At 36.0% G+C, this 18,500-nt stretch overlaps 3 protein-coding genes across 3 annotated transcripts; 1 reads left to right on the forward strand and 2 right to left on the reverse strand.

The window, feature by feature from the left end:
• Window positions 1-362: 362 nt before the first annotated feature.
• Window positions 363-2,168, reverse strand: LOC18596002 (protein transport protein SEC13 homolog B). The gene is made up of 2 exons (XM_018123991.2): window positions 2,074-2,168; window positions 363-1,474 (listed from the first exon to the last, which is right to left on the reverse strand). Exon 2 carries the CDS (start codon window positions 1,462-1,464, stop codon window positions 559-561), a length of 906 nt encoding a protein of 301 aa, XP_017979480.1. The 5' UTR covers window positions 1,465-1,474; window positions 2,074-2,168; the 3' UTR covers window positions 363-558.
• Window positions 2,169-7,313: 5,145 nt separating this feature from the next.
• LOC18596004 (homeobox-leucine zipper protein ATHB-15) lies at window positions 7,314-15,799 on the forward strand. Its single transcript, XM_018123593.2, has 18 exons — window positions 7,314-8,816; window positions 9,104-9,263; window positions 9,513-9,613; window positions 9,720-9,810; window positions 10,107-10,202; window positions 10,289-10,402; window positions 10,489-10,572; window positions 10,731-10,886; window positions 10,983-11,057; window positions 11,228-11,334; window positions 11,421-11,613; window positions 12,332-12,517; window positions 12,663-12,743; window positions 13,415-13,549; window positions 13,645-13,970; window positions 14,513-14,618; window positions 15,081-15,230; window positions 15,387-15,799. The coding sequence occupies exons 1-18, from the start codon at window positions 8,608-8,610 to the stop codon at window positions 15,531-15,533; spliced, it is 2,517 nt and encodes an 838-aa protein (XP_017979082.1). The 5' UTR covers window positions 7,314-8,607; the 3' UTR covers window positions 15,534-15,799.
• Window positions 15,800-16,609: 810 nt separating this feature from the next.
• LOC18596005 (CASP-like protein (DUF1677)) lies at window positions 16,610-18,062 on the reverse strand. Its single transcript, XM_007024219.3, has one exon. The coding sequence runs from the start codon at window positions 17,928-17,930 to the stop codon at window positions 17,325-17,327; it is 606 nt and encodes a 201-aa protein (XP_007024281.2). The 5' UTR covers window positions 17,931-18,062; the 3' UTR covers window positions 16,610-17,324.
• Between the last annotated feature and the right edge of the window lie 438 nt (window positions 18,063-18,500).

Consider the following 18,500-nt stretch of genomic DNA (forward strand, 5'->3'; position numbering starts at 1 on the left):
ATTTAAATATTTCTATTCAAGATTCATCTCCTAATGTCCTTAAACCAATAAAAGACCTTCTATTGCCTTATCTGTGTAAATCTTCAAAACATTTAAACAAAAATAAAAAAAACAACTGACCAAAGAAAATAATTTCAAAAGAAAGATTTATAACTACATTAGCATGAGGTAGAAAGTGATGAATACCTGGAACAAAAAGTGATGGATGCATACAAGTAAATTACACTCACAAATGAATATACCAATCAAATTGACAAGATCAATAAAACATATAAAAATTATGGGACATTGACAATAGAAGTCGATAGATAAAAATACTAAGAATGGCTCAACCATTTCTCTATTAAGAAGAACATCGCCCGTAAAAACCATTAACCTTCATAATTAGCAAAGACTTTTGATAGAAGCTTGAGCTCAAAATTTGAGTTCTATAATATCCGACACAACAACTCAACTATGCGGCTTTGTAAAATGGTAAAATCTGAGAGTTTTCATACATGTAACTAAATGGGTTCTAAAACATGGCCAATATTACAAGAGAAAAATAAAAGATCAGTTCTATGGCTCAACAACTGTCACCTGTTGCCACTCTCCGTCTACAGCTTCTTTCCACAAGGTCACATTGTTGTTCCCATCAGCTACAGCTAATATGTTACCTGTCAGTGACCATGATACCCTCCAGACAGGGGTATTAAAATCATGCAGTACTTTACCTTCCCACTGATCCCCTTCTTTGGCCACAGTCCATATAATTACTTTCCCATCCTGTGATGCACTTGCAATAGTAGATTTTGGCAACCCCAAATTGGGTGCCCAAGCAACATCCCGTACCCAATCAGTATGCATTTGAAGAGCTGGAAAGCAGTCCATCTTCCAGATTCCATTGTAGAGCTTCCACACCTTTACAGTGTTATCACAGCCACCTGAGCAAAGTTTCTGAACAGGGTCAAGCAAACCAGAACCAACAAGAGCCCCAGGTGCCGTTGATGGAGCCCACGAAACAGAAGTTACACCAACCGGGTGAGCCTGGTCAATCCTTGAAGTGTCCCAGCCTCCGTCTGCCCTTGCAGTGAAAACTGATATATTTCCATCAGAAGAACCACATGCCAAACAAAGTCCCAGTTCATGAGGAGCCCAAGCAATTGAATTAACAGATGACTTATGGTCCTCAAAAACATGAGCCTGGCTCCATTCATTCTGATTGCCTTCCTTCCATATAATCACACGCCCATCATAAGAACATGAAGCAAGTAAGGGGCCAAACTTTGGGTGAGCCCAAGCCACCTGCCATACTGGTCCTTGGTGAGCCGACAAAGTCGCTAAGTGCTGATGGGTATTGTTGCTGACCCCAGCTATCTTAATTGTGGTGTCTGATGAGGCACTGGCGATTCGCTTACCATAGTAATCCATGGCCACATCATGGACCGTGTCCTGGTGGCCAGTTTCGATCTTTTGTGGAGGCATTCTTTTTTATCTGTGAAATATCCAGTTTCAATATCAAAAACCAGAGTTGGGTTTTCCAATAAAAGTCCAAATATTTCAAAAAAGAAAGAGCGATCTTTATTCTTCTGGCATAAATTTTCAGTTTTAATTTCTTAATCCAAACGGAAAGAATAAAAAAAATTAATACAATAAATGTTTTAAAAAATGTCAATATAAAAAATAAGAGCAAAATTTAGTGAAAAACAGATCTTATGGTCTCGCACAAGCAAATTCATCCTTAATCATTTTTCATACTTTTCAAATTCTGCGCTATTGTTCTCAGCTTAGCTAATATACAAAACAAATCAGATTTAAAAAGAATCTCTAGAATCTATAGCTCAAATCGAACCCTAATTTGAGATCTCCGATTCATTTTTAATTTAGCATCAATCTGAGCAAAATCGATTGATTACTAAAGCATCAGAAAATGAAAATTCAATTCAAGATCAGAAATTAAACTCTTTATTAATACAAAAAATCAAATCACGAAAAACGGAAGGAAGACATAGCCATTTTCAACGTTCGTTAGATATACAGAAACGTTTTCACGACATCCATGTATGTATCAGGGAAGGAAGATCGAAAACTTACAGAAACGACGTCGTTGGAGGACGACCGGACGCGGACTAGCTCCAATCAGTTGGCAAAGGAATTGAGAAAGGCTTTGGTGGATTTTCAGTTCCCGGTTTTTGATTAGGTGTTTTTTTAAGAAAGAGAAGGGTAAATTGGGGAATTCGCTGAATGGGTTGGGGAGGCCCATTACAATTTTTATTTGGGCCCTTTTAAGTTTTGACGTGGGCTAGGACCGTCATTTGTTTGGGCTGGTTGAAACTTGCCAGCCCCTTCTAAAGGGTGGACTTCTCATAATATTGGGCTCTAACGAGTTTATGAACTAATTACAATTTTTTATTTTAATTTTATAATTATTTAATTATAATATTGAATTATGTAAGAGTTTACACATTTATGCATATAAATGTTATCTAATATTATTTTGATAAATTTCACACCTACTCATGATTGTAAATAAAAACTTGTACATAAAAAAAATATTAATAGAATAGAATAGAAGTTTTTGTTTCTGTTTTTGTATATTCAATAAAAAATTTCTTGTTAAGGATTGGTTTAAGGATTATCTTTTAGAACCAATTGAAAATAATATTTTTATACTAAATTCAATAATTAAAATTAATATGATAATTTTTAATATATTAATATAATAGTTTAAAAATGCTAAGAGCAATTGCTAACAAAATAAATAATATAATTAAAGGTAAAATACTCTTATCTTTGATTTTTAACTGTAATTTTACGTAAGTTCATTAATTTTTAAAATTAATAATTTATCTCAAAAAAATATTTTTCATGAGACACGTAAGACTAGAGCTTAGTTAATTATTAACGTTTCTATTAATTTAATAATATAATAAAATTTAAAAAATAATTTTATTTTTTATTAATTTTAAAATTTACTTTATATAAATTATAATTTTTTATATAAAAAATAAAATTTGGGAGAGGGAGCATCGATTTGATGCTATCAAAGGTGCTCCCTTTTGATGCTCTTTTTCTTGGAGAGTATTTGTCATGGGATGGTCGATAAGCGAATAGAAGCATTATCGACCGGTCACGTTGTACGAGAAAAAATGAACGAGAGAATAAAAGGTATTTTAGTTATTTTTTATTTTATTAATAATATTTATATTTTTAAATTTTATTATTTATTTATAAATTTAATAAATAGATATGAAATTATAATTAAAATTTATCAAATATTAAAGTATCTGACTTGATTAATTTATTATGAAGTTAAAACGGAAACATTAAAATTGACATATATAATTAAGCGGGAGTGAATGAAGTTTCAAAAAAATGGCAGCCTAAAAAGAATCGAGGCCGCTGCAGCTGCACGTTTCTGGCGTGCTTTTTACTTCCCGAAACACTCCATTGGCGCTACCAAAAATAAATTAAAGCCGGTGACGCCGCCGAGAATAATATACTATATTCGCCGAACGGAAACTGCATAGGAAAAGCCATCATAACAATGGACGCCACGTCACCTCCCAGCTCAGCACATCAAAATCATTCACGGACCCCACCAAATTTCTTGTCGGGTCATGCCTGTCTCCTACCTACGTACCTAAAACGTAGCGGCATGTGCGTGTCTCGTGCGGAGGATTTCATGTGCATGACATCCATGGATGGTGATAGTGCCTTTTCCCGCCCCGATTGCCCCTGCTGCACCACCTACTTCGACTACTTGACTTAAATACGGGCGTGGTACGTGGCTGATGTTAGGGTCGTGATGATGATCTAAAAATTGTCAGCATGATGAACGGTGGATAATGATTGCACCTCCCAAGCCTTGAGGAGAATCGTGGGCCCATATTAACCAAGTGTACAAGTAAAATAAATGCCAGTGGATGGGCAGAGGATCCTTTGATTTCATGACATGAGACACCTTGAGGATATATAGCGTTACTATCATAGAATCATGTTTAACAATAATAATTTCACGTATGGGCATACACCCAAATTAAAAGATTTTAAAAAAAAAGAACTAGTAATTGAATTGCCAAAAGTTAGTAAATTAGTAGTATTATTATGTTTTGATCCTCACCAACTGCAATGATAATGGTTTTATGATAATACATACATGTACATGTACATGCAAGGATGCAATGGCATAAGCAATTTAAACGAAAGGGAAGTAAAAAGTCATTCATGTGTTACGAAGTCAAAAGTTGAAATCTATCAATTTTATAGATTGCGGCTAACTAATTAGAGGTTGTCTTTAATAGTGATTATATATCTTTTTCGAGTCCAAACATTTCGAATTTCAATTTTTCGTTATCTTAATTATTAAGGAGAAAACAATCATAAAAATTGTTGTTATTTACATTAATGATAAAATATAATATTCTATAATTTATTTGTGTATGATAAGATTAAAATTAAAAATACGGTTTGACATTTTAATTGATAAACTCCTAGGCATAAATGGATGGATTATGTAGAATATATGGTCCATGCTTAGAGAGCAAGGCTTTTATTGGATCCTAATGTGCTGGGGAGGGTTAAAACTTGCATGGAGGGAGAGGTTACAGGTGTGGTTTGGGTTGGGTTGGGTTGGGTTTCATGCTAACTAATGATGCGTGCAATAAGTTGATTGCACTAGGCAAGGAGGCATGAATATTTGTGGGGCATTTCGATGTACCAAAATACTATGAATTATAGCACTCTTCATTATTGCCTAGGTTGGTAGAATTTGACTTCTCTATCATTACTATTACTGTCTTTATATAACTAAACCATCCGTACTTTATTTATTCTATAAAAATATATACGTGTATTCAATTTTGTTGAATGCCATTCATTTCAGCATAATGGTTGAAGAAGGTTTAAGCTTTTGGAAAACATGGGTTTTTATATTTTTACTGTTTAAAACTTTTTCCATTGTATAATTTTATCTCACCTAGTTAATCAATGAACACATGAATGAATGGCTTTTTATAATTAAAGGTTTGATCAATAATTAGAAACAAAAATAATATGTATTGAAGGTGAAAAATAATCGAGGGTGCAGGTCGAATGGAAGATGTCTGTCTTAAATACTTAATTATCACACTTAATTCATATATGAGAACATCTATGACTGATTAATGATTTCAATTTTCATGATAAATTATAGAGTGTTATATATATATATTTTCAGTTATTTATACTATTTGAAAATTCAGTGTCTGCCTGCATTTGTTTCACATGTTTTCTTATGTTCTTTTCTGTCAATAAATTCATTCCAAATGTAACCCAAAGAACATTTTAAATAAATTACAAAATTCAAAAGTAAAACAAACAAATTCTTACATAAAATCGTGTATGGAGAGAATAAAATTGTACCAGAAGCAGTAGAGCTGAGTCAAGAGGGGAAAAACTGAAAAAAGGATCCAGGTGCTGGTCGTGGTAAGCAGAAAGAAAGGCTTTTTAGATCACAAAATGGGCATCAATTCCAAGTGAAACCTGTGAACCGTAGTTCTGATAATAAGCAATAGAATATATAAATAGCAGAAAATGAGCAGAAGAGACAGAGACACATCCGACGATAAGGCCTGCTAACACCCAAAATGTCCCCACCCGCTTACCCTCACAAATATTCCATCACACTCACGCACCCACCCATCCCATCCCGTCCCTCATGTCTTCTCAATCTGTCTTCTCTCTTTCTCTCATCTCATCACCCATCCCACACAACCTTTCATCATCTTTTCTTTTTCTAAATTTTACTCTTCTCATTTCAATTTAATAGGAATAATTTCTAAATCCGTTAGATCATAAAATTCTTTATTATATAAATATTTTATTCTTTTTTATTATCAAAATTATAAGAGTTTGATATTTTATTAATTAAATTCAATAAAATTATAAATATGCTTTTATATTCTAAAAATAGTTTTTATTGACAACTAATAGAGGATACTTGTATAAAATTGTTAAATGAAAGTTATGAGATAACTCGTCATATTTAGTTATTAGTATATAATAATAATAGAAATGATCAAATGATATACAATGGCATGTGATGTGATGTTGTGTTAAGTGATCATGAGATGGAGACCATCTAATCTAATCTAAATTCCAATTATTTTTAAGCAGAGTATTTATTTATTAATCAGTAATAAAGAAAGTGGTTGTTTTATTCATACTATATTTATTTATTTTAGCCAAAAGTTTTTTTTAAACAGTGGTATCGGCGTATTAAATAGAGGGAGAGAGAGAGAGGTGGGGGGTTTGAAATCGAGACGCATGCAAAAACCTCATCATGGTGTCCTCTGTGACCCACGCCGGTCCCTCTCTTTCTCTCTCATGCCTTGGCCTTCCTGTATTTTATTTTATAAGCTTTCTCAAGTTTCTCATCGCTCCCCGCACTTTCTACCCCTTGTTTCTTCCTTTTTTTACGCTTTTGCCACTTTCACATTTTTTATGCCCTTGCAGGGGTTTCCCTTTGACGATTTTGCCACCCCTTCATGTTCTTAGTGCCTCTCAAGTCTTTCATTTTCTATTTACAAGTATGTTTTTTTCAAAATCTATTCTCCCTTTAAACTCGTTTATCTTTACGAATAGGATAGTTTAATGGCTTTTATGAAATGGAAGGTGATTGATTACTCTGCAAATAATGTTTATTATTATTATTATGAGACTTGAGATTGTTGTTTGAAAGTTCAAAATGGCTTTTTAAAACATTCCTTATGGAAAAAATAATATTATTTGTCCATAAAATTGCTAAACCAAAACCATTTTCTTTTCTAATGAAAATGTATGAGACCTTAAGTAACATTATAATTAACGTTACTTTTATTGTAATCGGCAAATTCAATCACATAATCAATTTTTTTTTATTGAGATACATTTATTTATTATGTATTTTTTTATTCATAATTAAAATTACTTTTAATCATATTTGTTAACATATCTAACTAGATTTAAAAATTTGAGATTTCCAATGGTACTTTTTAAGTTTTTATTTTGTTTTACATAAATAAACTTTAATCATCCCAAACTGAAAGAGAAATATTGAAAATTTTTTATAATTATATTTTTCTATACTATGTAAAATCATTCGATGCTAAACAAAATTTTAAATATTTACGGAAAGCCCAAATATGGGAGGGAAATCGACTGTAACTAAAGCATTGAGCAGCTGCCATGCCAGCAGCACCTCCCGGCGACAATAATAATAATATTATAATAAGAAGAGTATTCTGCTTGAAGCAATCGAAGGGCAAAGAGGCCATTTGCATGAAAACCAATGTGAATAAAGAAGTATTAAAAAAATTCTCGTACTTTCCTCCATTGGTCTGCGCAGTGAAGTGGAAGGCTCTCTGCCTCACTGTGTTTCACAGTGAAGAAGCCGAAAGTGACGAACCAATGAAAACCCTCACACAGATAGGAACCAAAAATACAAAAAACGAAAAACGAAAAACCAAACTCTAATAAGTTGAAAAAACCCCTCCAAAAGCAACCAAAAGCAAAAACCCATCAAGGTACTACTGCCCATTCTTACTTTTTCCTTCTGCAGACCACCACCACCACCAACAATATCCTTCACTGTTGTTTTTCCCCCTTTTCTTTTTCCTCTTTCTGTTGTTTTCTAAATCCATTTCTTTTTTATGCTCTGTTCAAAAAAGAAAAGAAATAATCTCATGCTGAAAACTAAAGCTCTGGTTTTTGGTGATTGAATCCCCAGAAAGAAAGAAACGATGTTTCAGAGGTTAGGGACGATTTGGGTCTTTCACGAAATGGAGATCGGCGAAACGGTGTCGTTGGAGATGGTTCTTTGGCCTTAAACTGGAGAGATCTCTGCTTTCAAGCACCAGAACAAAAGAGAGCTTTGAATCTAGCGAAAGTCAGGCCTTCAAACGTTTCTTTTGTTTCTTTTTTTTTTTTCTCTTTTTGGCCGTTTAATCTTTAAGAGGTTTCTTGGTGACTCAGAATCGGTAGGCTGGCTGAGTGGAATTGTTGGTAACTTGTTCCAAGGAGAAAGCTTTTCTATTTTTTGTTTGGAGCAAACAAAAAAATGGTTGGTTTAATCAGATCGGTTTTTTGGGATAGGAAGCTCTGATCTCGAAAGATTTTAAGAGATTTTTCTTGGTGTTTGGGGCTGTCCTCAAAGAGTGCCAAAAGAAGTAAGGTCCAAGGATAACACTATCCCCAATCAGGATATCGTTGTCCCTTGTCGGGTTTTATCTTTCTCTCTCTCTTTCCTTTCTTTAGCCTTTAACATTTCACAATCAAGCATTGAACAAGTCCACTGTTGTAAGATTTCCGGCACTTATGATGAAAACCTAGTAGAAAGCAAAAAACAGATTTCCCTTTGTGTCGTCTTCACTTTCAAGCTATGAAGTAACCTAAGGAAGAGAGAGAAAAAGAAAAAGAAGAAAAAGAAGAAGCCTTTTTTTAGATTTTTTCTGTTGGGTGTATGTAGAAATTGTAAACTTCGGTTATTAGATTGAGTTTTTGTACTTTTGTTCGGTTTCTTGTGATTCAAGGGAAGTTGCACGGGTTGTGGTTTTAGTAAAGGGAGGCTATTTGGGCTATTACAGAAGTTTTGAGGGTGAAGTTTGAAAGATGGCAATGTCCTGCAAGGATGGTAAACTTGGGAATCTTGATAATGGGAAATATGTAAGGTACACACCTGAGCAGGTTGAGGCCCTTGAAAGGCTTTATCATGAATGCCCCAAGCCTAGTTCGATTCGTCGTCAGCAGTTGATTAGGGAGTGCCCTATTCTCTCCAACATTGAGCCAAAACAGATCAAAGTTTGGTTCCAAAATAGAAGGTTTGCTTTTGGTTTTCTGAAGTGTCTGTGTTTAGCGCAATTTATTTGCTTCAAGAATTTGTATTCAGTTTTATTAATTACGATGATGGAAATGAATTAGAAGGCAGCAATAAAATGTGGGATTTTAAGCGTTTATTTGTGGTTAAAGAAAATGTAAAATTTTCTCCAACCGAGTATAATTAGTACTTGAGCCTTTGAGGCTTGGTTTGTCAGAGTTTTTCAGTTGAAATATCATTTTTTAATTTTAATAATAATGCATGTTATTATTTATGTTTGTGATTTATCAGATGTAGAGAGAAGCAGAGGAAAGAGGCTTCACGCCTTCAAGCTGTGAATAGGAAGCTGACTGCGATGAACAAGCTTTTGATGGAGGAAAATGATAGGTTGCAGAAGCAGGTGTCACAATTGGTGTATGAAAATGGCTACTTTCGCCAACATACTCAGAATGTGAGAATTTATGCTTTTGGATTCTGAGTTCTTTACCTCTAGTTATGGTTCTTCTCAGTGGCTTGAATTTTGTAGGATTGGGGAAAGAAAATTTGGAAGTTTTAACTGTTCTCTAATTCAACTTATATAATGCCAAAAATCAATTGCATTCCCACAAATAGGCGACTATTTGTTTTATTTAAATTTTTATCTACTTGGATGAATATTGAGTTCCATGGGAATTGAGAGAGAAGGGTCATTTACTTACAGGCGACACTTGCTACCAAAGATCCAAGCTGTGAATCGGTGGTGACGAGCGGTCAACACCACGTGACACCTCAGCATCCGCCGAGAGATGCTAGTCCTGCAGGGTTAGTGGGGTTGTGGTTGTTGGGTCCTTTTCTGTCATCGTGCTTTGTGACCACTTTATTGTGTGTGTATTTGTGGATTATAAATTGATGTTTGTATTTTTTCCAGGCTTTTGTCCATTGCAGAAGAGACTTTAGCAGAGTTTCTTTCAAAGGCCACTGGAACTGCTGTAGAGTGGGTCCAAATGCCTGGAATGAAGGTATCTCTTGACCTTTTTCATTTCTTTTCTAATATTTTGATATTAAATTAACTATTCTTTTCTTATTATAATAACATAAAATGTTAATAAAATTTGTTGTTTTGAAGTTAAAAAATTGCAAAGCTGACAGGGTTATTTTCTCCATTGCTAGACCCTTGTATATTTTTTAATCAGTTTGCTGAGACTGGGTTAGAATGTAATTTTGTTTGGGTAAATTCTGTTAAGATAAATTGTTTCATTAAGCAGCAACTTTTGACTTCTAATCCAGTCTCTTCATCTTTTTTTGACTTGAACAGCCTGGTCCGGATTCTATTGGAATCGTTGCTATTTCCCATGGTTGCACTGGAGTGGCAGCACGTGCCTGCGGCCTTGTGGGTCTCGAACCTACAAGGGTAAGTCTACTTGTCTTGTAGCCTGCTACAAATGCCTCTTCATTTTGAGTATGAACTTTGAAGTTCAATAACTATGTTCCTTCCAGGTTGCAGAACTCCTCAAGGATAGGCCTTCGTGGTTCCGCGATTGCCGAGCTGTGGATGTTCTAAATGTGTTGCCAACTGCCAATGGTGGAACCATTGAGCTGCTGTACATGCAGGTCAGTGCTCATTATTATGTTGTGGTTGTTAGCCTTTTTTGGTGCATTCTTATTTAGTGATCTTTTCAAATTTGTTGATGATACAGCTCTATGCGCCAACAACATTGGCGCCTGCTCGCGACTTCTGGTTATTGCGTTATACTTCTGTTCTAGAAGATGGAAGCCTTGTGGTATGTGGTTTGATAATTATTCTGATTTTTGGAATCATCATGGAACCAAATATGTTGTAGCTATTTTATTTCAGGCATTAAACATTCGAAGACACTAATGCACCTATTTTTATCTCATGAATAAAAGCTTTTTTTGTAATGATTTTTGCAATGCTTAGGTCTGTGAGAGGTCGCTTAAAAATACTCAAAATGGCCCTAGCATGCCAGCAGTGCAGCATTTTGTGAGAGCAGAAATGTTGCCGAGTGGGTACCTTATACGACCTTGTGAGGGGGGTGGTTCAATCATACACATCGTTGATCATATGGATTTGGAGGTATACCTGGCTTTTTTACCTAACTGTTTTCAATGTTTTGAGCTATATATATGACCAACATGTTGTACTTAATTTGGAACGCTTATTATCAACCAGCCATGGAGAGTGCCAGAAGTGTTGCGCCCACTTTATGAATCATCAACAGTGCTTGCTCAAAAGACAACAATGGCGGTAAGATTGTTTTGCCAAGTTAGCATGCTACATATCGCTGCCTTATTTCTTTTGGTTCCAGTCGCAAGCATCTGACTCTATTTGGAGGAAGGCTTTTCTACTCAAAATTTCAAAATTGTAGCTTTATAATTATAAAAATAATGAGGATCTTATTTTCTGATTTTTTTTAGGCTCTAAGACAACTGAGGCAGATAGCACAGGAGGTTTCGCAGTCCAATGTGACTGGCTGGGGCCGACGACCAGCAGCCTTACGAGCACTTAGCCAGAGGTTAAGCAGGTTTGTTTCCAAGTGCTTGTAACAATGTAATTTCTTTCTGTTAAAATTGTTTTGCTATTTATAATTTGAAAGCTGATTCCTGACAGGGGTTTTAATGAGGCTCTCAATGGTTTTACTGATGAGGGGTGGTCAATGATGGGCAATGATGGCATGGATGATGTTACTATCCTTGTGAACTCATCTCCCGACAAGCTAATGGGCCTTAATCTTTCCTTTGCTAATGGATTTCCTTCTGTTAGCAATGCAGTCTTATGTGCTAAAGCATCGATGCTTTTACAGGTGAGAATGTGCACGTGTTTTAGTCTTGATGGTTAATGGGAAACAATTATGGGAAGTACATAACATTGTTTCTGAATTGTTCGTAAATTATGCTATTCTTATGTTTTTGTGGTTGCTATGATGCCATGTTACTCACATTGGAGGGCTTTTCCTTACTGCACCTCACATCTTTTGTCAGCCTGCAAGTGGCTACATCTTGTTATGATATTCTGTTGTGTCTTTTTATTTAAGCATTTCCCAATGTTTGTGCCTGCCCAAGTTGCTTTTGGTGTTTGCCTGTCTTAGTATGTACAATTTTTGCAACTTCCTCAATGTGACAATAAGTACTTTGTATAACCCGGATGACTCAGCACTTGTCAGTCATCTCATTTTTGCTAGCTCTACAGGATTGAATATCTAAGCATTTGTTATTATCATAGCAAGGGGGGCCAACTACATTGTTAAGCACTTTGGTAGTTCTAAAAAGGACCTGGTATTGAATCTTCTTTTCACCACAGATTGGAGTAGTTAAGGGGGTAGCCCATCCATTTGATAAGGAAAATTGTATTATATTTTTGGCCTAGAAGGAAAATTGTTTTTACTTGTAAAATAATTATATATAAATAATTTTATTATAGAACATTTGCATAGTTGCAAATAATTTTATTAGATCAGCATCCTGTTACGTGGTCAACAAATTACAATTTTTTCTCTTTGTACTCTGCTGTTTCTCTTCTAGAATGTACCTCCTGCAATCCTTCTCCGGTTTCTGCGGGAGCACAGATCAGAATGGGCTGACAGCAGCATTGATGCCTACTCAGCTGCAGCTGTTAAAGTTGGCCCCTGTAGCTTACCAGGGTCTCGAGTTGGTGGGTTTGGCGGTCAAGTTATACTTCCCCTGGCACATACCATCGAGCATGAAGAGGTAAGAAAATGAAACTTAATGGCATTTAAAAATGTTTTGTGTTATATTGTTATTAATATCAGTTTTCTACATTGATGTAATGACCTTTTGGCTTTTTTGCTTATATGTATTAATTAACATGTCACATTATTTATGTTATTATTAGTTCTTAGAGGTCATTAAGTTGGAGGGAGTTGCACATTCTCCTGAAGATGCAATAATGCCACGAGATGTTTTTCTCTTACAAGTACGTATTCTTTACTTCTCATCAAGTTGATCATTCTTTCCTGCTAATATACGTTGGGTGGTTTTAGCTTCTACTCCCTCTCTTTCTTTTCTTGAGTTATTTTTACCATTGCTTAACATGCTACTTGAATTGTGATGATGTATATTTCTACTGCATAGTTTCATTGCAAGTCTTTTTTATTTTAATTTTTGAACTAGAGGAAGGGGAACTTACATAGAACACACTCCACAAGTGAGGTTCAGGGGTTGACAAGCGTAATATGATGTTATTTGGTTTTGATTTTGGCTTAGTGAATGGGAAGGGTGCTTATTTTTGGATATGTGATCTCCTGGTTTGTAATAACAGCATGTTTCTATGGGTAGTATCTTTAGGCAAAGAGATACATTCCTTTTACTTAACCCATTTTGCTCTTTCAAGTTTCTTGTAGAACAGCTGGACTGCTAGTTGTAGAGTTGTGTATTTGCAGCTGATGCTACAATCGGTTGGCTGCATTTTGTACTTCATTTAATGGAGTGCAGATCCGGTCTTAACATTTGGAATAAAGCATGATGGACGTTAGATTTTTCACTTGTAGTCGTATGGAGTGCTACTAGCCTTTCATAGCATTTCTTCTTGTTTTTGTTATTTTTAATATTGTCTTCTTGCATAATTATTGTGGTACTGTTTTATAGCTATGCAGCGGAATGGATGAAAATGCTGTGGGCACCTGTGCTGAGCTTATATTTGCTCCTATAGATGCTTCTTTTGCTGATGATGCACCTCTTTTGCCTTCTGGTTTTCGCATCATTCCTCTCGATTCTGGGAAGGTTGGCATCTATTTATTATGTTAAGCAGGGTCTTTTGTTAGTTTTTTCTGCATCTTTTGTTGAGTTTCTTATTAAGCACTGGAGAAATGATGCAGGAAGCGTCTAGTCCAAATCGCACTCTTGACCTTGCTTCTGCTCTTGAGATTGGGCCAACTGGAAACAAAGCATCTAATGATTACTCGGGAAATTCTGGCTGTATGAGATCTGTGATGACCATAGCGTTTGAGTTTGCCTTTGAAAGCCACATGCAAGAACATGTAGCATCCATGGCCCGACAATATGTCCGCAGCATTATATCATCTGTTCAGAGGGTGGCATTAGCACTTTCTCCTTCTCACTTAAGTTCACATGCTGGTCTCCGAACTCCACTGGGCACTCCTGAAGCACAGACACTTGCACGTTGGATCTGTCAGAGTTATAGGTACATCAGCCCACCTTTCTTTCCAAGGATTTTATCCATTGTTATTTATTTTGATATTAAGCTGGGGAGGGGAATTCAAACTCATTGGCTTGTTTTGAGATGAGATGTGGTTACCAACAGGTTATTGCCTAAACTGTAAACTGGAGCATTCTAGAAATGACCTCTTATGTAATGTCAAATAAGAAATGCTTGCTGTCATCTTGCCTGGGTTTATTTTTCTAGATTTGGTTTTTTGGGTGTTATGTATATATATAAATATGTTTTTTTTTAGTGAATCTCTTGTTTTAAAACAGAAGTGAAAAAATGGTTAGTAGTTGAAACATTGGGCTCCAAGAAGTCATTCATAACAGAAAGCATCAGACTTCAATGCTTGTACCTTTGTAATGATAGATTGGAGAATCTGACTCATTGAATTTGGTGTCTGCCCTTGCCTTGATGTGACCTGTACATTGCATGCGAAAGTGTTGCATAAGCTGGATCTTTGTGTTAGAAACAACTGCTGCTATATTTTGAACCATGGATAATTTGTCTCTATTTTGCAGGCTTTACATGGGTGTTGAGCTGCTCAAATGTGGCAGTGAAGGGAGTGAAACCATACTGAAGACCTTGTGGCATCACTCGGATGCTATAATGTGCTGTTCTCTTAAGGTATGTGTGAAGTATTTAATACCTCACTTCCCCGTTCTCATTCCCACCTTTCCATTATGTTGTAGCTTGTAATATGAAATATGAATTTTTCTCTTGGAATAGTATGGGGCTGACACCATATCAAATTGAACCTATATATTTTTGGCAGAGGATGTTTGTATGTTTATGGTAGAAAGTGCTTGAATTAGTGTTAAATGCGAGATACACAACAAAAAACTGTGCCTCGATATAATTTAGTAATCTATCAAGAGAATAAAAATCCTGGAGCCCTTTTTCCCCTTGTGATTGTTCAATTGAACCATTAAACGTTTCTTTGCATAAGCACCAAACGTCAAATTACTGTTGGACTGAATTCCCTTGTCTCCCTCTTTTCTTTTTTGGCCATTATATTTTATTTTTCTGTAAATGCTAATGCTAGCCTTTATTTAAATCGGTTTTATCTAAAACTAATAGTTCTTGCAGGCATTGCCCGTTTTTACCTTTGCAAATCAGGCTGGTCTTGACATGCTGGAGACAACCCTGGTTGCTTTGCAGGACATAACTTTGGAGAAGATATTTGATGATCATGGACGAAAGACTCTCTGCACAGAGTTCCCGCAGATAATGCAACAGGTCTAGCATCATTTTGTTCTGATTTCTAACTAGAGAAGTGACATATTTGAATACGATAACCAATGAATGGATATCAAATATATTTAAATGGTGCTTTTAGGTACTTGAATTTACTGAATTCTTGGCTTTGTTCTGACTTTGTGTTTCTGCTGGTAGGGTTTTGCTTGTCTACAAGGCGGGATCTGTTTGTCAAGCATGGGAAGGCCAGTTTCATATGAGAGAGCAGTAGCTTGGAAGGTGTTGAATGAAGAAGAGAATGCTCATTGCATCTGCTTTATGTTTATCAACTGGTCTTTTGTCTGAACATTTGGACCAGAAAAGAGAGACAAACTCTAGAATTATGGTTTAATATTTTGTTGGCTTGTTTATCTTTAGTCCGTAAAAACCTTGTAATACTCCTCAGGCCTGTTTTTCCCTTGTACTTTAGACTGCCCAGGGTTACTGGAATCTTATGCTCGAATCAGTTGATTGATGATGCATGTAAAACTGTATTCTCGAATTGAGAGTAAGCTCCGTTAGGGCTGGTCTGGACCCAGGACAAGACAAGCTGGTAGGGTCAAATTTTCCTAGCCATAAGCAGTCAACTGAAGAGTATGCCACAACACATATGGTCCACGTGAAGTATGTGTTGGTTTGAGGGTCATGTTTAAAGTATTTTCTTGTGTTGATTATGGTAGAAGAGCTAAAGGAAGCATACTATATACTATTGAACCGGTTAAAATTGTGGGCCAATCGTGCATCAAAGCTCTCAGGTAGCTTGAATTGGTTGGGAAGCCGTACATTACGATAGCTGGAGATAATGAGGAGTCAATTGTTATAAGGCAATTCGAATGAATAGGATTAGCCCCAAGAAGGTTGGTGTCATCTTTAAACTGCTGACTGCCAGAATCTAACATCTCCAAATTAAGCTCAGCCAAGTAATTACGTGCTGGAACAGCTTTACGTAATATCTTTTTAAATTACCAAATTAAGTCAAAGTTTAAGAAACCTATTACTATGTATCTAAGTTTATTGAAAGAAATTAATAGTTTATATAGCACTTAAAGAGAACGGTAAATACACACTAAACCTAATTCTGTTAATCTTATTAGTTTGTTTAAAGCAATTTAGTATCCGTTGTCGTCATCCAATGTAAGATATATCCACTTAAAATTTGCTTTAATTTATATAGAAGAATTAATTACCCAAGTTCTTGCAATTCATGACTGCTGTCTCTCCTTGTTCTTGTTTTTTCATTCGAATTAGCAGAGAATTGTGTGTTCAATTTGACTAATAAAAAAAATGGTATTATAATTTAAGAACAAAAAAAAATTGAACTGTTTAATTTGTTTAATCATGAACATCGAGGAAAGAAAGGTATTATTAATAGAAAAACATGGTAGAAGAAGATCGAGTTCATTTATTGAACTATACATATATATACCTCCAGATACATGGATTTAGTACATAAAAATGAGTTTCAACTGCTTCCTACTACAACTATAATAAAAGAGCTCGTGGTTAGAGTAAAATGAAGGAGCAAAGGATGCCATCTCCCCTCCACAAACATTATTCAACGTCTAAACCTAGCCAGCTCTTTTCCCCCAGCAATTACAAATGGTGAACTTCTGCTAGAATTCACATTGACAATAGTTGAACCTACTGTATAAAAATAAAACTAGCAGCATATGTGGGGGAAATGGTAAAGGGATGGAAACAAAGGAGGCATTTGAACCAAGCTGTAGCTTAAAAACCCTAGCTAGCAAGAAGGTGGTTAAGTTTTTTGTTCCAAGAAACATACCCCTGGAAATGGGGGATCAAAAGCAGGAAGAATTTTCTGCCCACCTATAAAAAAAGATTATAATCTAAAGCGAGGAAGGCAATTAGCTAATTATACGAATCAACCGAGGATAGAAAAATAATACTCCTTGAGTTGATTTCATAAAAAAGAGGGAGTTTGGACCGAACCCAAAAAACATTCCAAGTAAAAAGTTTGGTTCATACGAGAGACGCCATGGAAAAAAGAGTTACTACTAAAGCTTGAGGGAGGAGGGATTGAAATTCCTGCCGAAGGCTAAAAAAGGAGAAACGATCGAAAGCTTAATTTAGGCCAAATCAGTTTGCTACTGTGAGGTTATTCATCTCCCTTGTAATGGCTGGAATGCAACTGGAACTCCTAGCGATGCCACCTTTCTTTTGAGCACCTCGAATATCCCTAGGGCTGATAGATTTGGACCTAAGAGTACCTTTCCCTTCCAGTCTTGAACCCTTCCTCAAAATCTCCCTCATGGCTTCAGCTGTCAACAAAGCTGGATAAGCCCTCCCGAACTTGTTGAACCTGGCACACGTATTCATGTGAGCACTCAAAGCTTCATCTATCTTCCCTCCATTTTTCTCCATCTCTTCTTTCACTGCCTCAGCACATAACCCGCAGATCCATTTCCCCAAGAACTTGTTCCGGACACGCTCGATGTACTCCGGGGTGCACTCTTCACTCATGCCGCAACACTCGCACTTTGCATCCTCGACTTCGGATATGGGTGGGAGCTGTTTCTCATCGGCTACTGCTGCTTCTTTGTAATCAAGCACTTCCTTGCTGATGAGTTGAAAAGAGATATCCGATATGGTTCGATGGAGGTTGTCGTTCGAGAGTCTTGGTGGCTTGGGGAAGTTTTTGCTCCTGGTGTAAGTGCTAGTGATAGCCTCTCCATGCGGTGCCATGTTAAGAGACAAAAACCCAAAGCAGGATTCAGGAGATGATCAGCTAAAAACTTTGAGATGGTTATTGGGACTGGAAGTGAAAAACCTTGCAGAAAAGCTTGGAAGATTTCTTTGTCAAATGGTGGTAGATAGAGGGTTAAGTAATAAGTGCATGAAACCATCTTATTTATAGCAGGTTGGTTCCCTTCTCGGGTGTCTAACAAGTGATATTATGTGTGGATCTTGTGGACTCACGTGTCAGTTATCAGCAGCCGCATGCAGGGCCTGTTGCCTTTAAACATGCTAGATTTTTCAAGAACGGTTTTGAAAGAAATGCCAACTTGTGTTTTTTGCTTTTGGGTCTAAAGGATCTGTTCATCAAAATCCAGAGAAGAGCATCATTGTCATTTCATGGAAAAGTTTGTGGATATTTTTTCATGCTCACCTTCTCCACTCTCCCATTGTACAGTTGCTTCATCACCAGGGTGATGCAATTAATAAGAAAAAATTTTATGTCCTTTAGTCTGTTGAAAAAAGAAAAGAAAATAAACCGTAGCTTAGAGCCTGAGGAGAATTAATGTTGCCTAGTCA

This window comes from Theobroma cacao, chromosome 6, assembly GCF_053813885.1.
Source record: "Theobroma cacao isolate CCN51 chromosome 6, ASM5381388v1, whole genome shotgun sequence".
Taxonomy (NCBI): Eukaryota; Viridiplantae; Streptophyta; class Magnoliopsida; order Malvales; family Malvaceae; genus Theobroma; species Theobroma cacao.

Coding starts and splice junctions, on each gene's coding strand:
- LOC18596002 (XM_018123991.2), bottom strand. CDS start 1,464: ATGCCTCCACAAAAGATCGAAACTGGCCACCAGGACACGGTCCATGAT.
- LOC18596004 (XM_018123593.2), top strand. CDS start 8,608: ATGGCAATGTCCTGCAAGGATGGTAAACTTGGGAATCTTGATAATGGG. Junction 11,058..11,227: donor CTCAAAAGACAACAATGGCG/GTAAGATTGTTT, acceptor GATTTTTTTTAG/GCTCTAAGACAACTGAGGCA. Junction 11,614..12,331: donor AAGCATCGATGCTTTTACAG/GTGAGAATGTGC, acceptor TTTCTCTTCTAG/AATGTACCTCCTGCAATCCT.
- LOC18596005 (XM_007024219.3), bottom strand. CDS start 17,930: ATGGCACCGCATGGAGAGGCTATCACTAGCACTTACACCAGGAGCAAA.